Source organism: Dama dama, chromosome 5 (genome assembly GCF_033118175.1).
Source record: "Dama dama isolate Ldn47 chromosome 5, ASM3311817v1, whole genome shotgun sequence".
Lineage (NCBI taxonomy): Eukaryota > Metazoa > Chordata > Mammalia > Artiodactyla > Cervidae > Dama > Dama dama.
The window spans coordinates 130,471,711-130,492,987 of NC_083685.1; the positions used below are offsets into that span (position 1 = coordinate 130,471,711).

Sequence of the window (21,277 nt, forward strand, 5' to 3'; positions counted from 1 at the left end):
TCCCCGCCGCCCGCCGGAGGAGCCGGAGCGACCGCATCCTCCGGAGAGACGCCCCGCGCTCCGCGGCCGCCCTCCGCCGCCGCCGCCGCCGCCGCCGCCGGGAGGCGAGCGCCGCCGGTCCCCGCGCCCCGGAGCCTCGATCCTCCACCTGCCGCGGCTCCCGGGGCGCAGAGGGTGTGCGAAGCAGGGACCCAGGGACACCGGCCCCCGGGGGCCACTGGGCGCGGAAAGGGACCGCCGCCCCCGGCCGCGCGCTCTGCGCCCCGGCCGCGAGTTCAAGCGCGACCCCCTCGGAGGGGGCTCCGCGCGCGCGGCGCGTCCGACCCCGGGACTCGGGCGCCTCCGCGCGCACCCGGCGGGGCCATGCCCGGGCTGCGCCGGGACCGCCTGCTGACCCTGCTGCTGCTGGGCGCGCTGCTGGCCGCCGATCTCTACTTCCACCTCGGGCCCCGCGTGCGGCGCCGCCTGCAGCCCCGGGAGCGCCCGCTCGGCTGCCCGTGCGCCCGCCGCGCCGCCTCCCCGGACCCCGCCCCGGCCCCCTCGGCCCCGCGGCGGGTCGAGCCGGGCGGCGGCGGCGACCCCGGCTCCAAGCTGCAGGCCCTCTTCGCGCACCCGCTGTACAACCAGCCGGAGGAGCCGCCGCTCCTGGGGCCCGAAGACTCGCTGCTGGCCGGCCCGGAGGCGCTGCGCTACTACCGGAGGAAGGTGGCCCGCTGGAACAGGTGAGCCCCGGCCGCGCCGCGCGCCCGGCGCTGCGCCCGCGCCCACCTCGGGGCGAGGAGAAGTTTGCAGGCAGTAGTGCGCCCCGAGATGCTCCCAGACCCGCCCCCTGAGTCCCCGGGGTTCACCCCGGGCCCCTTCCGTTCCTGAGCCATCTCCTCGCTCTTTCTCCCGCTCCTGATGTGGAAAGCCGCTGTGGGATCTCGGTTTTCCAGAATGAGGTTTCCAAACAGAGCAACTCGAGCGCTTCTCCGCACGCAGCACTTAGCTCTAGACCTGGGCCCCTTCCAGAAACCAGGGCTTCTCCCCGAAACCCCGCTCTCCCCTCTTGTTTATTCCCCCGCCCAGGGTCAGAGATCAGGAGAGGTCAGTAGGCCAGAAAGTCAGTTTCCCCAAGTGGTGGCCACTCTGTTCAGTTTAAAGCGTGGCTTGCCCCTTTCTCCTGAGTGTTATAACCTGCAAGCAGTTTTATTTTTGTGGGGGTTTGGCTAACTTAGAGCTGAGGCTCCATGCTTTCATAGACTACCTGGGAATTTTTTACATTCAAGGCTAAATATAGAGGGGGAAATGCCAAACATATGTAGGATAATATCAAGAAGGATTTTTGTGTGTGTGTGAAGGGGTGGGGAAGGAGGGTGTTGGAGAAGCTGGGATGGCCAGTTCTGAGACCCCCAGCTGATGACAGAGGCCTCAGAGGAGTTAGGACTCTGGTTGAATACGGACTGGTCTGAGGATAACTCAGCTCACTTTTGGACACATTCATCACTTTTCTCAATACAAGAGATTTCCAAACGAGCCCTCCTCGCTGGTTTTATGGTCCCCCCAGAGGATGGGCAAACATAAGTCTCTGGAAAGTCAGTGCTTGTCCAAGTTAAAACTGTTTGCTCATCGTTCTATAGCGCTGAGAGTGGCCTGGGGTGCAGGGGGCCTTTGGAAAGTAAAAAGAGGAAAAAATGAGAGTTATCGGCTGAAGTCGCTACGGTGCGTTTCAATTGCAACTCTGTGGCTGATAATTTTATATTAGAAAGTGGTTCCCAAGTCTCTTGCTAATTGAATGCAATAAAAAGGCAGTTTGCGATTGCTTCTCAGACACTGTCATTTTCAATATTACCTTTATTTCATCAACCTTTATTTCGATATTACCTTTATTTCACCAACCTGTGAGGATCGGTGAAGGAGGAAAATGATCGACACGTCAGTTGAGGATTTGAGGGGATACGCGGGAGACATCGCTGTGTCACTGTTGATCAGTATCCACTTATTCACACGGCTGTGGCCTTAAATTCTGTATGTTACTCTGGTCCTTAAGGAGAGTCGGAGGGGTATTTTGGCAGAAAAGCAAGACTCTTTCTCACCAATCTGTCCTACAGACGATTTTGAGCTTGCCTTCTGTGTCATTACGTGTCAGAAAGCCTCGTTTACTGCTGAGAAATGATCTTGGCCGTTTAACCGTGGATGGGTGGGGGCTGGGCCCTTACTGTACACGCAGGTAACAGGATGGGTTTGTGCAGTCAGTTGAATGTGGCAGTTGTGATATTGACTCATTAGTGAAGTGAAAGTCGCTCAGTCGTGTCCGACTCTTTGTGACTGTAGAGTCCATGGAATTCTCCAGGCCAGAATACTGCAGGGGGTAGCCTATCCCTTCTCCAAGGGATCTTCCCAACCCAGGAATCGAACTGGGATCTCCTGCATTGCAGGCAGATTCTTTACCAGCTGAGCTACCAGGGAAGCCCATTACTTCCTGTTAATCGATGAGATCTCAGATGAGGTTTGTGGGCTGTAACAGGAGGGGGAGCTATTCCTGCAAGTGCTGAAACTGGACCCTAAAGGCAGAGAAGCTTCACCCAGGGTGCATGGCAAGCGTCCAGGCAGGGATGTTCATAAGCAGATTCCTGCTTCGGTGGTGTGATCAGGACTTCCCTGGTGGCTCAGCTGGTGATGAATCCACCTGCAATGCAGAGACCCTCGTTCGATCCCTGCATCAGGAAGATCCCCTGGAGAAGGGAACAGCAACCCACTCCAGTATACTGGTCTGAAGAATCCCAGGGACAGAGGAGCCTGGCAGGCTACAGCCCATGGGGTCGCAAAGAGTCAGACACTAGCACTTCATCAGGCTAGAAATGCAATGTGGGGGACTTCCCTGGTGGTCCAGTGGTTAAGACTCTGAGCTTCCAATGCAGGGGGCCCAGGTTCAATCCTCGATGAGGGAGCTAAGATCCCACATGCCACACAGAGTGGCCAAAAAATAAATAAATAAATAAATAAAACATGGTGTAGAAGAATTTTTAACAAAAAATAGTAATCATAAATGGAACGTGGAAGACTCCCCAGCCAGGGTGCATCTGCATCGCACTCAGGGTTCTGTTCTGAGAGGCAGTCACCCGTCACCTTAAGTGAGTCGGGGCCCCATCGACGTGAGCACTCGTGAAAGCATCTGCTGCGATGCCCAGGGCCAGCGAGAGCTGCAGGCTCCAGTGCCGCCGGCGAGAACGAACAGCAGAGGAGAGAAGCGGGGAGGGACCACGCCGATTGCTTCTCTCTTGCACATACAAGCCTGCGCCCCCACCCCGTCTGCAGCCGCTATCCAGCCAGTATAAAAACCCAGGGCTTTGCACACATGTGTGGATGCCCTCATGCCAATAATTACTTAACGTGAACTGCTTTCCAAAATAACTTTAGCAGCAAACCACCTGCCTCACCTGGAGAAGTGCAGCAGCCAAATCAGCCTCCCTCCCACGTGCTCCGATGAGCCCGCTGGTCTGCCTGACTGATCCTTCCTAACGTCCTAGCAAGTAATGCATGAAGTCAGAAGTACATTCCTATAACTTGGGCTTGTGACCAGAGTTAGGACATGGCCCATCTTACCCACCGCCTCCCAGCACATCCCTTTTTTATTTCAGTGGAAGATGGAGCTTACACACTGTTTTGCATATTTCAGGTCCTCGATCAATATTCGTTCATGGGATGTCAGTATCTAGTTAAGTTGAAACGATGTGAAAGGCACCTCGTGGGTCAAGTGGGCGATCCCCGTGCTGACCCGAAGCCTCCTGCAGGCCTCCTTAACTGCCGTCCTTCCTTCCCTTCCTCTCTTTCCCCCTCAAAATGTAGCTAAGTGACGCACAGTTCAGTTCAGTTCAGTCGCTCAGCCGTGTCCAACTCTTTGCAACCCCATGAACCACAGCACTCCAGGCCTCCCTGTCCATCACCAACTCCCGGAGTCCACCCACACTCATGTCCATTGAGTCGGTGATGCCATCCAACCATCTCATCCTCTGTCGTCCCCTTCTCCTGACCTCAATCTTTCCCAGCATCAGGGTCTTTTCAAATGAGTCAACTCTTCTCATGAGGTGGCCAAAGTATTGGAGTTTCAGCTTCAGCATCAGTCCTTCCAACGGATACCCAGGACTGATTTCCTTGAGGATGGACTGGTTGGATCTCCTTGCAGTCCAAGGGACTCTCAAGAGTCTTCTCCAACACCACAGTGAGGCACAATCCAAGTTAATAAAGTAATCGGGGAAAATGTTCCTGTCGCATCGTCGGCCGCTGATCCCCACAAGTGGTCCAGCACCAGCCCTCGACGGGCGTGAGGACACAGGGGACACCAGGAGCCGGGGCGGGGGCACAGGGAGCCAGGGAAATGGGGTCGTCACTATTTCAGGCCTTAAACCAACAAGCTAGTTGAAGCCTTTTCCTGTCAAAGCGGTGATGGAGGGCAGCGCATACCTGGAGCCCAGGGTCACGCTGCCACTAGCCTCACAGCTTAGAGGCTAAGCTCCAGGTTTCATCCCCTCCCAGAAGCTGCCCGAGCCAGACCACAGCTGTCCTTTGACTTGTCACAGCCGGTCAGCTCGGCTTGGCCCTGCGCCCACATATCTTTGGTCGGTTCCTCTGAAACCCTCTGGTTCTTTCAGTCAGGGTCAAACGGGGTCATGCCTCCCTGGTGTAAAAACTCCAGCAGCTACAACACAGACCCAAATTCTCTTCTCTCTGCTTTTCTCTCTGGACCTCCTCCTCCAGGATCAAGAAGGTTCTGTTTTTCTGTAATTCCCGATTCAGCGTTTCTCAAGCCGTGTGTGTGTATCTGTGCTCTCCCCTCATCAGATGCCCCGTCTCCCTCCTCCCGAGTACTTGCTCTCACTGAAGAAAGTCTGGCCCAAGACTCTCTTTGAAAATCACAGCAAAGAGACGCTGCAGCTCTGTGAAAATGACAGGTGTTCAAGGGGAGTAAACTGGCTCCAGTGTTTCTGGGAGAAGCTTTGAGAAACTCCAGAAGCCAAAGCAGTGATAGGAGAGCAGGCAGAGAGCCGGACGAGATGAGAAAGAATTCAGCCAGGCACAAGAACGCTCTGGTCTTGGAATCGGCAGAGGGAAAGCTGCTTCCCACCGTGGCATCTGGGGAAGGAAAAGTAAAGTCTCTCCTCACCTCTTCCTTTTTGCTTCTTCCTACTGATCTCACACTCACCCAGATCACTTGGAGAGCAGGATTATTGGGAACGGGCGGCTCCCCTACAGAGCTTTGGCTAGAAGCCCAGGGCCCAGCTCAGAGACGCTGCGGTCTGCCTTTCGCCCAGAGTCAGCGAGGCCAGGGCCCCCTGCTGGTTCTTCCCCCAGTGATGCCAGGCTGAGAACGGGCCTGAAAAGGGCCCTTGGCCCTAACCCGCGTGTGGTTAGCAGAGGGGGTGGGAGTCTGGACGTCTATTTCTCTAATCTCCCAATTAAAGCCTTGCTGGGCTGGTTGGGGAAAAGCTATGACTTCAGTGGTTTCTGAGTCCCTGGACTTGCAGCCAGAGGAAACCTCCCCATTCTTGTCAGAGCCAAGAGCTCCAAGCAGATGGTTTCAGAGAGGGCTAGGCCAGCTTCCTATTCCCTCATCCCAAAGCCCAGTCCTCACTGCAGTCAGGGCAGCAAAGACCCAAACTGGGGAGGGTACCACGCAAGGAAGACCCGCACCTCCTGCCTCCGGTGACATCAGAATGAAGCCCGTTGGCCGAGAACCGGGAGGTGCTCATGAACTGCTCCATTGGTCCCAACACCTGCCACCCGACCTCCTTTACCCCAGGCAAGTCCTCAACCATCTGCGAGATGGGCTGGCCGGTTCTCTGCATGCAAATCCCGCCCGAGACAGGTGTGGTACTTGACATACACCTGCTAACTCAGGCCTCACAATTTCTCAGAAAGAATGTGCATGATTCCGAGACATGTCCCTAGAGGCCGGGCCCTGCTGTCCACATGCCTCCTCATTCAATCCAGTGCAACCAGGCCCTGCAGGAAAGGGAGTTTACAGGTGTAACTAAACCTCTCTCCCAGAGAGGGTCACCTTGGGATAGGGAGATTACCCAGGTATTTGTTGTTGTTATTGTTCAGTTGCTACATCATATCCATCTCTTCAAGACCCCATGGATGGCTGCATGTCAGGCTCCCCTGACCTTCACCATTTCCAGAGTTTGCTCAAATTCAGGTCCACTGAGTCAGTGATGCCATCCAACCAACTCATCCTCTGTCGTCCCCTTCTCCTCCTGCCTTTAATCTTTCCCAGCATCAGGGTCTTTTTCATGAGACAGCTGTTCGCATCAGGTGGCCAAAGTATTGGAGTTTCGGCTTCAGCATCAGTCCTTCCAGTGAATATTCAGGACTGATCTCCTTTAGGATGGACTGGTTGGATCTCCTTGCAGTCCAAGGGGCTCTCAAGAGTCTTCTCCAACACCACAGTTCAGAAGCATCAGTTCTTCGGTGCTCAGCTTTCTTTATGGTCCAACTCTCACATCCATGCACGACTATGCTTTGACTATACAGACTTTTGTGGGCAAAGGATATCTTTGCTTTTTAATACACTGTCTAGGTTTGTCACAACTTGCCTTCCAAGGAGCAAGTGTCTTTTAATTTTGTGGCTGCAGTCACCGTCCACAGTGATTTTGGAGCCCAAGAAAATAAAACCTGTCACTGTTTCCACTTTTCCCCCGTCTATTTGCCATGAAGTTATGGGACTGGATGCCATGACCTTAGTGTTTTGAATCTTGAGTTTTAAGTCAGCTTTTTCACTCTCTTCTTTCACCCTCATCAAGAGGCTCTTTAGTTCCTCTTCACTTTCTGCCATAAGAGTGGTGTCATCTGCATATCTCAGGTTATTGACATTTCTCCCAGCAATCTTGATTCCAGCTTCTGCTTCATCCAGCCTGGCATTTCGCATGGTATACTCTGCATATAAGTTAAATAAGCAGGGTGACAATATACAGCCTTGACGTACTCTTTTCCCTATTTGGAACCAGTCTGTTTTTCCATGTCTGGTTCTAACTGTTGCTTCTTGACCTGCATACAGATTTCTCAGGAGGCAGGTCAGGTGGTCTGGTATTCCTATCTCTTGAAGAATTTCCCACAGTTTGTTGGGATCCACACAAAGGCTTTAGCGTAGTCAGTGAAGCAGCAGTAGATGTTTTTCTGGAACTCCCTTGCTTTCTCTATAATCCAGTGAATGCTGACAATGTTGACCTGGCTATGTTGGACCTGATCACGTGAGCCCTTTGAAGGCAGAGAGTTTTCTCCAGCTAATCAAAGAAGAGGAAGTCGAATAAGGGCTGGAAGTGCCTCTGCTGACTTGCAGATGGGGCGGGGGGGCTGTGGCAAGAGAGACAGTAACCTTCAGGACCTAAGCTGGGCCCCAGCTGACAGCCAGCCAGGAAACAAGGCCCTCAGTTGCACAACCACAAGGAGATGAATTCTTCCAACAACAGGCACAAACATGGCAGCAGAGCCTTCTGCCGGATCTCCGGATGAGCCCTCAGCCTGGCAGATGACTTGACCTGAGCCTTGTGAAGCCTGCGCTGGGAACTCAGTCACGCTGAGCTGGAACCCTGACCTGCAGCTCGGAGAGCGATCAGTGCTTGTTGCTTAAGGCCACCAGGGTGGTGGTAATTTGCTCCTTGGCAGAGAAAACAAAGGTGGCGCTGCTGCTGACTTTGTTTTCTGGAGGAAACTGGGGAACGCAAGGTGGTTGCCGGTCGCCTTCTTAGTCAGGCGGCTGGCAAACTTCCGATGGGCCAGGATCCACACGGTCTCACCGTCAGCTCCAGCCCTCTGCATCCTGGGAAGCCTCCAGGTCCTCATTTCTCCTCCCTGGGAAAGGCTTTTCCGACCACCTCCCCCCACGCTGGTCCCTCCCCGACGGGACGCATCCTCCCCTACAGCATCACGGGAACGGTCATGACTCTGCAGCTTCACAGCAGCTGTCACGTGAGCGTGAATGGCCACTCACTCCTGGCATGAGAAGCCCCCAGCCCGCACGTGGTCGCATGAATACATCTGTTCCGTGGTTTCCCCTACGGGAGAGCCAGAGTGAATATCTGTGGAACAAATAATTGGGAACAGAAGACCTCAGGACTTGGGGGCTGTTACTCAACATCCTCTTAGCCCCTGTGGGGGATGAAAGCCTTGAACGAAAACAATCTTGAACAAAAACAAGTCATCCCACCTATAACCTGCCTCCTCCTCCTCCTTTGAAACTCTCAGGCGAAACCCTCCTCCTGAGACATCCTGGCATTTAGACCTGGGGTGCTCTCTCTATTGCAGTAGCATAAATAAAATCAACTTCCAACTTTTTTTTTTTTAAAAAGCCCTGGAAGAAAGTTGAGAAGGTGCCGTTTGCCAAGAAGAGAGAATTTCCTCAGCTTCCTGCATTTTCTGAGGAAAGAGCAGCCAATAAGTCATGCATTTAAAAAAGCGGGAGCCACAGAGAGACCCTGACTTAGCCAAAAGCACTCCCCGCTCGCCCCTCCATAGGCGCTGACCTGTGTCTTCCCGGTGATCATCTGTTAAAGCAGACACTGTTGAGGACCAGAAGGTTCTGCTGAAGTCGGCTTTCGTGTGGCTCAAAGCCGAGGGGGGATTCCATTCCAAACAGCTGCAGCCTGGACGGAGCAGAAGTTCTAGGAGTGAGAGCATCTGAGTACTTGTTATTATAGGCAGGCACACACACAGGCCTAATGAAAACCACAGTATGGAAAAAAAGGCCTAGTTCTTTTTATGGCCTGTCACTTGGCAGGATGCCCTACGGTGGAAATGCGAAATCAACACAACCCTGAGTCCGAACGCCTTGGCGATGCCGGGGTCCGGTAGTGCGGGTCCCTGGAGGCCGACCTGGGAAATCAAGACCTGGATCCCGCCAGCGTCTTTCGTCTTGAGCAAGAGGCGAAGCTAAGACCCAGAGAAGGACCTATTTTATTGGATTCTCTTGTAACAAACCCGATAGATTTGGACAGCCACAGGGGATAGAAAATGGTGGAGGACTGTGATCGCTAAGAAGCCAAGAGCCTGTAAGAAAATTCAACAAAATGTGGAGAGCAGAGAGAAACTGAAGGAGCTGCTGGCACGGGGGCAGGTGAATGAAGAGCTGGGCGACGGAAATGAGACGGCCTGGGAGGAGACGGGGCTTTAGGAAACTTGGGAGAGGCGGGTGGGTGAGAAAAGCATTCTGCTGGCAGAAGAAAAAGCAAAGCTGTTCTGCCCCAGGCAGCCGAGTCCAGCTCTCAGGTGGCACCCTGGCCTTCAATTGTCTCTACCTGGGTCACGCGCATGGGTCGTGGGCAAGCTCATTTTTCATGATGCTCACCACAGCAGAGTCTGTGTGGGGGGACAGAGTGTCATCCGAGTTTCATCCATGTAAGTGGGGTTTTTATTTTACACTGGAGTGTAGCCTATTGACGATGTTGTGACATTTTCAGGTGGAGCAAAGGGACTCAGCCGCACACACACATGTACCCACTCCCCCCAAACGCCCCTCGCGTCCAGGCGGCCCAGAACCTGAGCAGAGTGCCCTGCGCTCTACAGCAGGATGACTGGAATTCCTCTAGCTCTGGTTCATCTTCCTCAGTGGCTGAGAGTGACTTTGTGGGGAAAGTGTATTTATCTGCACTCACGGCCCGGCCTGTGTTTTGTTTTGTTTTAACGCTGAGTTAGGAGTCCTGCTCCACCAGCAGCGGCTTATTTCTGCCTCCTGTGCTCCTCGGGGCACTCAGAGAGATTCTGGAGGAAGTCAGACTGACCAGCTACAATTCCATCATCAGGTCAAGCCCCGATTCACCACCACTTCATTGCACCGTTGTTTTTTTAAACCAGGATCATTGGATCCTACCCAGCTCAACTGATGAGGTCTACATTTCCCTTACATTTTACACATACTTTGCATTCTGTGGCTACATGTATTTTCTTAGAAAATAGTACATGATATTTGCAAAGTGCTGCCTACTCTCTTTAGGATACTTGGATGTTAAGCGACAGAAACCCAGTTAAAACGTGGAGAATCAAGTAACCAAAGCTCAGGGACCTCAGCCCTCTCGACTCTCTGTCGCTTAGTCCTTCTGCCTGCCGTAATGCCCTCTGCAGTTTCCGAGCCCCAAGAGCCCTGAGACCAGAGAGAGAAAAGGGCTTCTCAGATTTCCACAAAGAAAGATCCTGGGCAAAGTCACTGATTGGCCAGACCAGGTAGATAGCCAGGCTCTAGAGAGTTATGATTGGTCCAGTTCTGAGGAGGATGCAGGCACTTCAACCAATCACTGGCTCTGGGGAGGCGGAGCCACTGGAAACTATTGATGCTCCATTCGAGCCACGTGGCTCAGTGTGGGAAGAACAGTTCCCCCAAACCAGGCTGGCTGCCCAGACCTCAAGTGACCTGGAAGAACTTCTGTGACCAGCGTGATGCTAGAAATTTTCTCAACTTGTGCCTGCTGCAGTTTCTGACTCTGATAGCCACTGTTCTGGGGCTTCAGTAAGACCTTTTAAATTTTTGTTTATTTTTGGCCGTGCGTGTCTGTTGCTGCTGGCTTTTCTCTAGCTGTGGTGAACGGGAGCTCCTCCCTAGTTGCAGCGTGCGGGCTTCTCCTGGCGGTGGCTTTTGTTGCGGAGGCCTCTCTTGTTGCCGCGCAGCACGGGCGCGGCGGTGCGAGGGCTTCCCTAGTTGCGGCTCCCGGGCCCCAGAGCACAGGCTTAGTTGTTCCGCGGCATGTGGGATCTTCCCGCATCAGGGATAGAGCCCAGGGCTCCTGCGTTCGCAGGCAGATTCTTTACCACTGAGCCGTTAGGGAAGCCTCATAAGACATTTTTAAAGCAAATTCATTTGTTAACAAGTTCCTATTGTGCAGATCTTTTACACCAGCCATTAGAATTCTTGCAAGAGGATAGGAATCTTTATTTATTTGGGCTTTCCCTTAAATCAACCGTGCTCTCTTTATAGGAGCTCAAAGAAGGAGCAGATGTGAACTCATGTCTCTTTCTCCCAAAACTCCACTGGGATCCATGACGCCTTCTGTCAATCCCTAGGGAAGCACTTAGGTCTTTTTGACATGAAGAGGGTGAGTCTGTGGTTCTTCTTGAAGCTCCAGCAATCCTGTCTTCCAAGCTCTGCACACCTCCAACCAGGGTTTCTTCTAAATGAAAACACTGGACAAGCACTTTCCAAGTGTGTTTCATGAACTTCCAGGGTTTCTGGAGGTGCTTCTCGGGTTCTGAGAATGATTGCTTCAGTTTGCATTTTGGAAACCTGTGCCTCAAGGTAATTTTGACACACAGTTGTCACACAGTTGTGACACCCACCCAGTTGTGTTACGCCCACCGAGCCATCGGATCTCTTGGCGTTTCCTGAGAAAGGTCTAAAAAGGGAATTCAGTCTCTGTGTTCGTCTCCCAGGGCTACCATGGCAAATTGCCCCTGTTTAAGTCACTGTTGGTTGCCTGGAACAATGTAAACTTATTCTTTCACAATTCTGGAGTCTGTGTTCTGAAACCGAGGTGTGGGCAGGGTAGCAGGCTCCCCGGAGGGTCTGTGGGAGAGTCCGTTCTGCGCTTCTTCCAACTTCAGTGGCTGCCGGCATCACTCCAGCCCCTGCGTCCCTGTCACCTCGCCTCCTCTTCCACCTCTGTGTCTGCCTCTGCTTCTGTGTCGCTCTCCTAAGGATGCAGGTTGTGAACTCGGGCTGCTGTGGTTTAGTCACCCAGGCATATCCCCCCAGTGACCCCGTGGACTGCAGCATGCCAGGCTTCCCTGTCCTTCACCATCTCCCAGAGTTTGGTCAAACTCATGTCCACCGAGTCGGTGATGCCATCCAACCATCTCACCCTCTGTCATCCCTTTTTCCTCCTGCTCTCAATCTTTCCCAGCATCAAAGTCTTTTCCAGTGAGTCATCTCTTCACATCAGGTGGCCAAAGTATTGGAGCTTCAGCTTCAGAATCAGTCCTTCTGATGAATATTCCGGGTCGATTTCCTTTGGGGTTGACTGGTTTGACCTCCTTGCAGTCCAAATGACTCTCCATTCTATCTGTGTCTCTCTCCTACAAGGACCCAGGTCATGGACACAGGACTCACCTGGATAATCCAAGACAGTCTCATCTCAAGAACTTTACTTACCTCTTGCCAGAGTCCAGCCCCAGTGGATCCCTGCAGCTCCCAACAACCTCTGTCATAGCAGATCCAAAAGAAATGGCTGGGGAGAGTCCACGCTGCTCCCAGCCCTTATTTTCCAAATAAGGTCACTGTCACAGGTTTCAGAGGTTAGGGAGAGGATAGGTATGAGTGTTCAGTCGTGTCTGACTCTTTGTGACCCCATAGACTGTAGCCCGCAGGCTCCTCCATCCTTGGGATTCTCCAGGCAAGAATACTGGAGGGGGTTGCCATTTCCTCCTCCAGGAGATCTTCCTGACCCAAGAATCAAACCTGTGTCTCCTGTGGGTCCTGCATTGGCAGGCAGACTCTTTACCACTAGCCCCACCTGGAGGTTAGGTCACGGACATGTGTTTAGGGGGAGCCCCATGCAGTCTGCTGAGGTCACGTCTCATCGATGCCTAGCAAGGCCGTGCCGTTGCTATTTTACTTTCATTTTTAAAAAGGATTGTTTTTCTGTTCACACAGAAGAGCGCTTTACTGGTTACACAGCGGATCTTGCTCCCTCTGCCAGAGCTTCTGATGGGCGTTGAGCAGCAGCGCATTGAGGATGAGACCCCTGGCGGTGTCTGGAGTGTGGTCGTCAGGGTTCTCATTCGGGACAGGGAAATAGATCTGCTAATTAACTGAACGTGGATGTGGGAACAAAGGCTCTTTATGAAGGTCTCGGAGTCAAACGGGACTGACAAGGGAACTCAAGCCACGGCCTCAAGCCACGGAGCCCAGACAGGGGCCAGACACGGAGTCCAGGCAGGGGCCCGACACAGAGTCCAGGCAGGGGCCGGAGGACCAGGACCTCCCGGAGCCTCCTCGGCTGGTTCTCCGGATCTGCGGTGACGGGCAAGCCAACGGAAGGTCCACACGTAAAACCTGTGTGATGCAGAATGGGACTGCACAATGTTTGGCTGGAAAAATACAGAATAGATGATAAGCCAGTACTCACCTTAGGTATTAAAAAGCCATCAATAAAGCGACCATCGGATGCTGAATTTGAGCAGTGTAACTTACCAGGGGCCCCTCCAGGTTAAAGTCTTTGCAAAATGTGCACCCCACGTAACTGGATGAGGTGGCGTTCTGTTCTGCTGTGATCTGTAAATCCGTGGAAAGGTCAGGGGAGGTCGGCCACAAATGATGGGCTTGGATTTATAGCAATTGATCTTCAGACCTTCTTTTTCGCGGGAACCGAGCTAGCGCTCTGTTTAGGCCACTTGTGATTTGTGATGTTTAAAATCACTTTATCTGCCTCTGTGACAATGCTTCGTCCTCACTCTCTGGGCAGGGGTGGGTGCTGTACCTAACACACCCCACACTGTTATTTACTCTTTAAGGTGTAAATAAACAAGCAGGTGAACAAGGCTGGAACCCTGGGTACCACTGGAGATGGTCAGTTAACTCCTGTCCTTCCGGACAGCCTGCAAAGCTGCCCACTCTGTCCTGTCCTGTCCTGTCCCTCCAACCCAAAGAGAGGCCCGGCCTCCTTCACCAACTCCTGCTTGACTTTCATCGGGGCTTTTGTCACGACTTACTGCCTTCTCGTTTACTGGCATGCTTCGGAAACACCCTCACGGGATTGTCAGCTTTTCAAGGACGTGTTGAACTGAGTGGATGTAGCCACATCCCGATCCCCAGAACACCGTTATCTTCTTTGGAAAAAATCTTTGCAGATGTGCTTAAGCGTCTTGACAGGAGGAGACCTGGCTAGAGTAGGTGGGCCCTGAATCCCACGGCATGTGTCCTTGCAAGAGAAAAGCAGAGCGAGCTTAGACACAGGAAAGGAGGAGATGTTGTGACCAAGAAGGCAGAGGCTGGAGGGACGTGGCCACAAGCCAAGGGACGTCAGCAGCCACCGGAGCTGAAAGAAGCAAAGAGTGGGTTCTCCCGGAAGGAACGCAGCCCTGCCGACACCGCAATGTCAAACTCTTGGCTGCAGACCTCCGAGAATACATTTCCGTAAAGCCCCCAAGTCTGAGTTGTTTGTTAGGGCTGCTGTGGGAAACAGGCAGAAGGCTGGATGCTTGCTTGCTTCTTGGCTGTGTGACCCCCACTGTCTAAAACGCTGCCTGTGTACAGCAGGTGCCTAATAAGTGTTTGCAAATGAGTGAAGAAAGTGGAGCCCTGACGAATTGATGCTTTCGAACTGTGGTGCTGGAGAAGACTCTTGAGAGTCCCTTGGACCTTGAGGAGATCCAACCAGTCCATCCTAAAGGACATCAACCCTGAATATTCACTGAAAGGACTGATGCTGAATCTGAAACTCCAGTATTTTGGCCTCCTGATGGGAAGAGCTGACTCATTGGAAAAAGACCCTGATGCTGGGAAAACTTGAGGGAAGGAGGAGAAGGGGGCCACAGAGGATGAGATGGTTGGATGGCATCACCGACTCAATGGGCATGAACTTGGGCAAACTCTGGAGGATGGTGAGGGACAGGGAAGCCTGGCGTGCTGCAGTCCATGGGGTCGCAAAGAGTCTGTCACAACTTAGCGACTGAACAACAACAAATGAGTGAGTACATGAGAACCCCAGAGGCTTTGTGGTTGGGCAGCTCTGGGTTTAAGTCCTGACTTTGCTACATAAACACTGGGAGACCCAAGGCTCATTTTCTCAGTTTCCTGCTCCGTAGCATGGGCCGCAGACCTACCCCAGTGGGTGCTGGGGGCAGAGTGAGGTCTCCAGGGTAACGCATGGGGCAGAGCGCCTGGCTCCCGCCGCCCTGAGTCAGCAGCAGGTAAAGCAGCACTCGTTGGTTATCCCTCTGCGTTCCGTGTGGGTGATTTGATATCCATCAACAGCCAACCATATTGATTAATGTTTAATGCCTGCTTAGGTGCACGAGACGCAGGAAGCAGGATCTGCGTTCCCCAGATGCCAGGGAAAAACTCCGGAGCTTCCAGCCTGGCCCTGGCCTGCCTCAGCCTCCGCTGCTGACAGACCCGGGGCATCTGCAATTAGTCTGCCTACCCCAGAAATTACAGGGCTTCCCTGGTGAAAGCCCTTCTCAGCGGTGAAGAACCGCCTGCAGTGCAGGAGACGCAGGTTCGATCCCTGGGTCAGGAAGATCACCTGGAAAAGGAAATGGCAACCCATTCCAGGATTCCTGCCTGGAGAGTGCCATGGACAGAGGAGCCTGGTGGCCTACAGTCTATAGGGTTGCAAGAGTCTGACACGACTGAGTGACTAAAACAACTCCAGAAATCATATGCCCCACATACACAGACACACACACACGTGCGCACACACACGTGCACACACGCACCTGGGGGAAAACCATCAGCTGATGTTTCTCACTGACTTGGCACGAGTCCTCCTTTTCCTGTTCTTTCCTCTTCTCTTTTTTTCACAAAGCGTTTATCAAGCCAGTTCACAGGCTGCTCTTGCCTCACTGGGGACCTTTCCTTCCGACCTTGAGCTGGTGGCATTGACAATGGGTGACAGCCATTCTGCGTGGGTGCAGGGCTGGCCCCACCCCACAAACCATCACCTTTAACTCTCAGAACCGCTCGCTACGAGAGGCACTGGTATCCCCATCTTCACACGAGGATGGCCGCTTAGACAAGCTGGGTCTCACCGGAACCCGGACGTCAAAGGCAGAGGCAAACCCAGGACGTCAACAGTGATGCTAACTTTGCCTCGCGTCTCAGGTCGGGTCCTGGAGACAAAGCTGAGATGCCACCGGAGCGCACTGGTGGGCGGCGATCAGGGTCCCAGAGGCAGGAAGGGCAGCTCTGCATCCAACTCTCTGCTCTGGATGCAGAGAGCCTGTGCGGTCCTTGCAGAGAGGAGGCTGTCAGTAAGCAGCAAAAGCTTTGTAAAGAGCTGAACTCATCCGTCCTTATACACCGTAAATCTGCTTCGTATGGTTATACTGTAATTTCTTTGTCTTTATAATAGAGGGTGAAAGCATTACTGGTAGAATCTCTCGCCCACATTCCGATTCCAGGCTTGAGTTTGATCACAGGTCAGCTGCTTCTCAGCAGGGCGACCTTGGAGAGTTCGCCTGTGCTGCCTTCATCCGGGTCCCATTTCTTTAGGGTGGATGTAGTAACAGTCACACTGACCTTATAAGGAGTTCCTGGGAGGCGTCCATGAGTAAAAGTTGCAAAGTGCTTCAGAAAGTGCTTGACAAAAGGACTGATGCTGAAGCTGAAACTCCAATACTTTGGCGATGCGAAGTATCGATCAGTATACAATCTGATGCGAAGAGCCGACTCACTGGACAAGACCCTGATGCTGGGAAAGATTGAGGGCAGGAGGAGAAGGGGACGAGAGGATGAGATGGTTGGATGGCATCATTGGCTCAATGGACATGAGTCTGAGCAAACTCTGGGAGCTGGTGAAGGACAGGGAGGCCTGGCGTGCTGCATGCAGTCCATGGGGTCACAAAGAGTCGGATGTGACAGAGTGACTGAGCAACAAGCATGAGTAAAACCTGCGAAGTGCTTCAGGCAGCACTGGGCGCTCTCTAAGAGCGAAGTGAGGGTGAGCAATCTCCTTTCGTTCACTCAGGCCTCTTGGCCCAGCCGGGGTTGCTGCTTCTCTTCCTTCTGATTTCTGTTCTCGTGACCGCGGTCCTCGTGGTTCCCCCGCCTGGGCCGGCCTCTGAGCGCCCCTTCCCGCGCTGGTCCCCTGCACTCCGTTCTCTCTGGCTCGAGCCCTGACCTGTCACTGTGCCCCAGGCCTGAGCCGTGACTCCTGGAGGTCAGGACAGCCCGGGCCAGTGAAGCCCGAGTGGAAACACAGGGTCTATTGCGACACCGCTTTGAGGGAGGAAGTGATCATATTTCAACCAGGAAGGAAGGGGTTTGTGTCAGGAAATCAGCCCAGTTAGCAAAATCTCACTGAAATCTTGGTACAGTTATTACTTTCTCAACAGAAAACAGATCAGCCGATTCAGTGTTTCCACCACCATCCTGATGTTTAAGAAGTTTCCATCAACAGTCTCAACGTGTGTGTGTGTGTGTGTGTGTGTGTGTGTGTGCGCGCGCGCATGCATGCGCTCAGTCCTGTCCAACTCTTTGCGACCCCATGGACTAGCCCACCAGGCTCCTCTGTCCACGGCATTTCCCAGGTAAGAATACTGGCGCGGGCTGCCATTTCCTCCTCCAGGGGATCTTCCCGACCCAGGGAGCGAACCCAGAACTCTTGTCTCTCCGGCACTGGCAGGCGGCTTCCTTACCAGCGCACCGCCTGGGAAGCCCTAATAGCCTCAGTACTCCGTGCACAGCCTCCCGGTCTGCGCAGCCTCCATGGAAGAGCAGAGAGGTCTCGGCTCAGAACTGTCAGTCTCTCCCTTTTCACTGAGTCGTCCGCTCACCCACGTGGACCTTCATCTCCTCCTCTGTAGTTTGGAGAAATGTCGTTTGGTCCCAGGACTTCGGGGAGCTAGAGTAAGACAATGCAGGGGGAAAACCCAAAATCCATTTGTAATAAGCTCTTCACAAATGCAGGCATAAGAGTGTTAAATAAAGTGATGCCTCCGATGCTAAACAAGCACCCAAGGCTGGGGGCAGAAGCACCAGAATCCACGCGCCCCCGAGTGGGTCCCAGCCTCCTCGTGGCTGGGAGCGGGGAGGGCCGTGGGCCAACTTCCAGCCCAGCCTGTGGGCGGAAATGAGCTATGTCACTTCCTGGCCAGAGCCTTTAAAAGCTGGGGCTTCCCAGGCAGCTGTAGTGGTAAAGAACCCACCTGCCTATGCAGGAGACATAAGAGACTGAGGTTCGATCCGTGGGTCGGGAAGATCCCCTGGAGGAAGGTACCGCAACCCACTCCAGTATCCTCGCCTGGAGAATACCACGGACAGAGGAGCCGGCGGGCTAAGGTCGCAAAGAATGGGACACCACTTGGGACTAGGCAACAAGGGGAAGACAAGGAAACAGAGTCCGCCACCTTCTTAGAACAGGGCTCGGGAGAAATTCCACCAGAACAGAAATCACATTCATTTCTCAGCAGGTCATCCTCCCCCACAGGTCACTTCTCGTGCTGAGGAGGAAAAGAGACCAATTATCCTCTCCGTGGGGAAATCAGACGGAAAAATAATACATGCAAATCCGCACAGTGCTCAGGCCAAGGGCTGGGGAGAATTTAACCTGCAGGGAAGCCGCAGGGAAACCTGCCGGCCGACACGGAAATGTGCGACCCCCCGCCAGAACCCCTCATTCAGACCCTTCTCTACCGGGGCAGCCCAGGCCTGCTGACAGGCGGCAAGGCCCAGTTCAAACACTTTTGAAAACAAGTATATTTGGGTCACCGTTTGTTTATTGAAGGATCCAGCGTTTGGGTTTTTAAGGCTCTTCTTTTTCCTTAATTCGCTCTGAGCACTGCCTTTAGACTTAAAGTTCTGTTTTCTGCCCTTGAGAAAACGGTGAAATAGCCATCCAGTGTCAGTGTCGTGTGTTTACTCTGTGTGAGAGAGACAGAGAGAGAGAGAAACATTTATTTGTTTATTTTAGGTCTCACAGTCAGAGGATGAAAAAAGCCAAAATTCAACGTTGCATCTTTTGCAAGCACCACATGTGTTGCTATTTTATCCATATGCTTGTTGGGTTGGTACAAGCCTGACAGCCAAACAACTGCTGACTCACATTTGTCTTTTTTTAAGCAATTAAATAATAGTTAAATTTTTGCCAGGCAGCGTGTACAGGGGGAAGGTAGCAGAGCCTGAGGAAGGCTTTTAGGCTGTGTATGGAAAGTCTTGAGTTTCTCAGAGTCCAGAACCCATCACAGCAATTCTCAGGTCGTTATCAGAGGATTAAGTGCTTCATTTGCTCATGATTCTGTGGCTCGAGGCCAGGGCTTCTCAACCTCAGCACTGCTGACATTTGGGGAAGATGATTTTCTGTCTTGCTGGGCTCAAGAGAAAATTAAATAAAATAGGAGAATGCACTGCAGGATGTTTGGTAGCGTCCGTTAGCACTGCCCCCACCAGCTGTGATGCCAAGATGTCTCTCAGTGGTGCCATCCACGAGGGGTCGGTTGCCCCTATTCGAGAACCTCGGTCTACGCCACGGAGGCAGGATCCTACGGGAGCATGTCGTTCTCAGCCGTGGGCCTTCCGCTCTGTACACGGTCACATTGGGGTGAGAGTGAGGGCTCAGTGTTGGGGTCTGATGTTTCTCAAAGTCCATCGTGCCCACACAGAGTCCAGGGCATGCCCTCCTGTGCTAGGCAACGGAAGGGTTTAGGACATGCCCCCTGCCTGGGAGGCCTGACCGCCGCCCTTCTCAGAGCCTTGACTGTCTTTGTGCGACTGAGACTCTCCCTGAGGTTACACTTTGCAACTGTTTCCAGTTTTATTTGTATAGAGAGAGTGATGTTTCCTGGTTACTTCGGTGCTTAGCTCTGGGCCCAGGACCAGAATCTGGGAAGCTTGGCCCAGCTGGAAGTTACCTGCTAGTTCCCTGCCTCGTCTCCGGGGGATCCCTCGGACCAGAGATCATCCTGCCACCTTCTCCAGGGTGTCCGATCTACTGTCACCTTCGGCGACAGGTCTGGAAGCTGTTGCTAGGGTAGAGATACAGGTTTCTCACTGAGGCCAGAATCCCAGCTCCAAGAATGTCCCTCCGGGTTTGCCAGGGGCATCCAGCTCATTGTGATGGGCCGTCCAAGGTCAGCAAGGTCTGTTGACAACAGCCAGGATGTGGTAACAACCTAGGTGTCCATCCATGGATGAATGGATAGAGAAGACGTGGTTTGTACAGTGGGATGTTAGCCTTTAAAAAGAATGAGGTTTTGCCATTTGTAGCAACACGGGTAGACTTGGAAGGTCTCACGCAAAGTGAAATAAGTCAGACCAAGAAGTAGAAATACTGTGTGTCATTTATATGTGGGATCTTAAAAAATACAACTAACTAGTGACTATAGCATAAAACAAGCACAGCCTACAGCGTTATAGCAAATAGACTCTCAGATGTACAGAATGGACTAGGGTTGTCAGTTGAGGCGGGAATATAAGGCGGTAGGGTGGGAGGTAGAAGCTATTGAGTGTAAGATGGGCTCAAGGAAGCTCAAGGCTTCCGTGGACTTGCCTTGGCCTCAAAGACACTGGGATAAACACAGCGGGAGGCAGGGGAACAGAAAGGGATGAAGTGGGGCCGTGCTGCTTGTTGGAGTCGAAGACGGAGCAGCGGGGAGACGTCCCGGCCTGTTTGTGAAAAGTCACAGGAGTCATTTTACTTAAACTGTATTGGAGTACAGTTGGTTTATGATGTTGGGTTAATTTCTGCTCTACAGCAGAGTGACTCAGAATATATATACATACATATCAGTTCAGTTCAGTTCAGTCACTCAGTTGTGTCCAACTCTTTGCGACCCCATGGACTGCAGCACGCCAGGCTTCCCTGTCCACCACCAATTTTCAGAGCTTGCTCAAACTCATGTCCATTGAGTCAGTGATGCCACCCAACCATCTCATCCTCTGTCGTCCCCTTCTCCTCCCGCCTTCGATCTTTTCCAGCATCAGGGTCTTTTCCAGTGAGTCAGTTATTTGCATTAGGTGGCCAAAATACTTGAGTTTCAGCTTCAGCATCAGTCTTTCCAATGAATATTCAGGACTGATTTCCTTTAGGATGGACTGGTTGGATCTAAGTGACTCTGTTTATATATATATATATATAATATATATGCTGTGCTTAGTCATTCAGTCGTGTCCGACTCTCTGTGACCCCATGGACTGTAGCCCGCCAGGCTCCTCTGTCCATGGGGATTCTCCAGACCAGAATACTGGAGTGGGTTGCCGTGCCCTCCTCTAGGGTATCTTCCCAACCCAGGGATCAAACCCAGGTCTTCCACATTGCATGCGGATTCTTTACCAACTGAGCCGCTGGGGAAGCCCATAGATACATATTCTTTTTCATATTCTCTTCCATGATGGTTTATCCCAGGATATTGACTATACTTCCCTGATGTCAGGGATTTCAGTGGTGAGCCCACCAGACTGCTGGGGGGCATTTGGAGAGAATCCTGTTCCAGATAATTCTGTCATGGGGACATGCAGCCTGCATGGGCCCAGTGGTCTCAGAAATAAAGTGCATTTCTGAGGCAGGTTGCAATCAAGATGTATTTCTACATTATGTATGAAATCTTTGGTGTGTATGAAGACAAGGTTCTAGTAATTTGTTGCCATCTTTTCTCATTC

The 21,277-nt window shown here is 52.7% G+C and overlaps 1 protein-coding gene across 2 annotated transcripts in view; it reads left to right on the plus strand.

The window, feature by feature from the left end:
* The first annotated feature begins 363 nt into the window (after positions 1–363).
* The window catches only part of FAM20A (FAM20A golgi associated secretory pathway pseudokinase), a 38,565-nt gene continuing 17,651 nt past the window's right edge, over positions 364–21,277 (plus strand). Inside the window, exon 1 of one of the 2 annotated variants that reach the window (XM_061145003.1) lies at positions 364–722. In XM_061145003.1, the coding sequence (XP_061000986.1) occupies positions 364–722 (359 nt within the window). Of the gene's footprint in view, positions 723–10,246; positions 10,478–21,277 lie in introns of those variants that run through there. The other variant, XM_061145004.1, reaches the window with a different exon arrangement.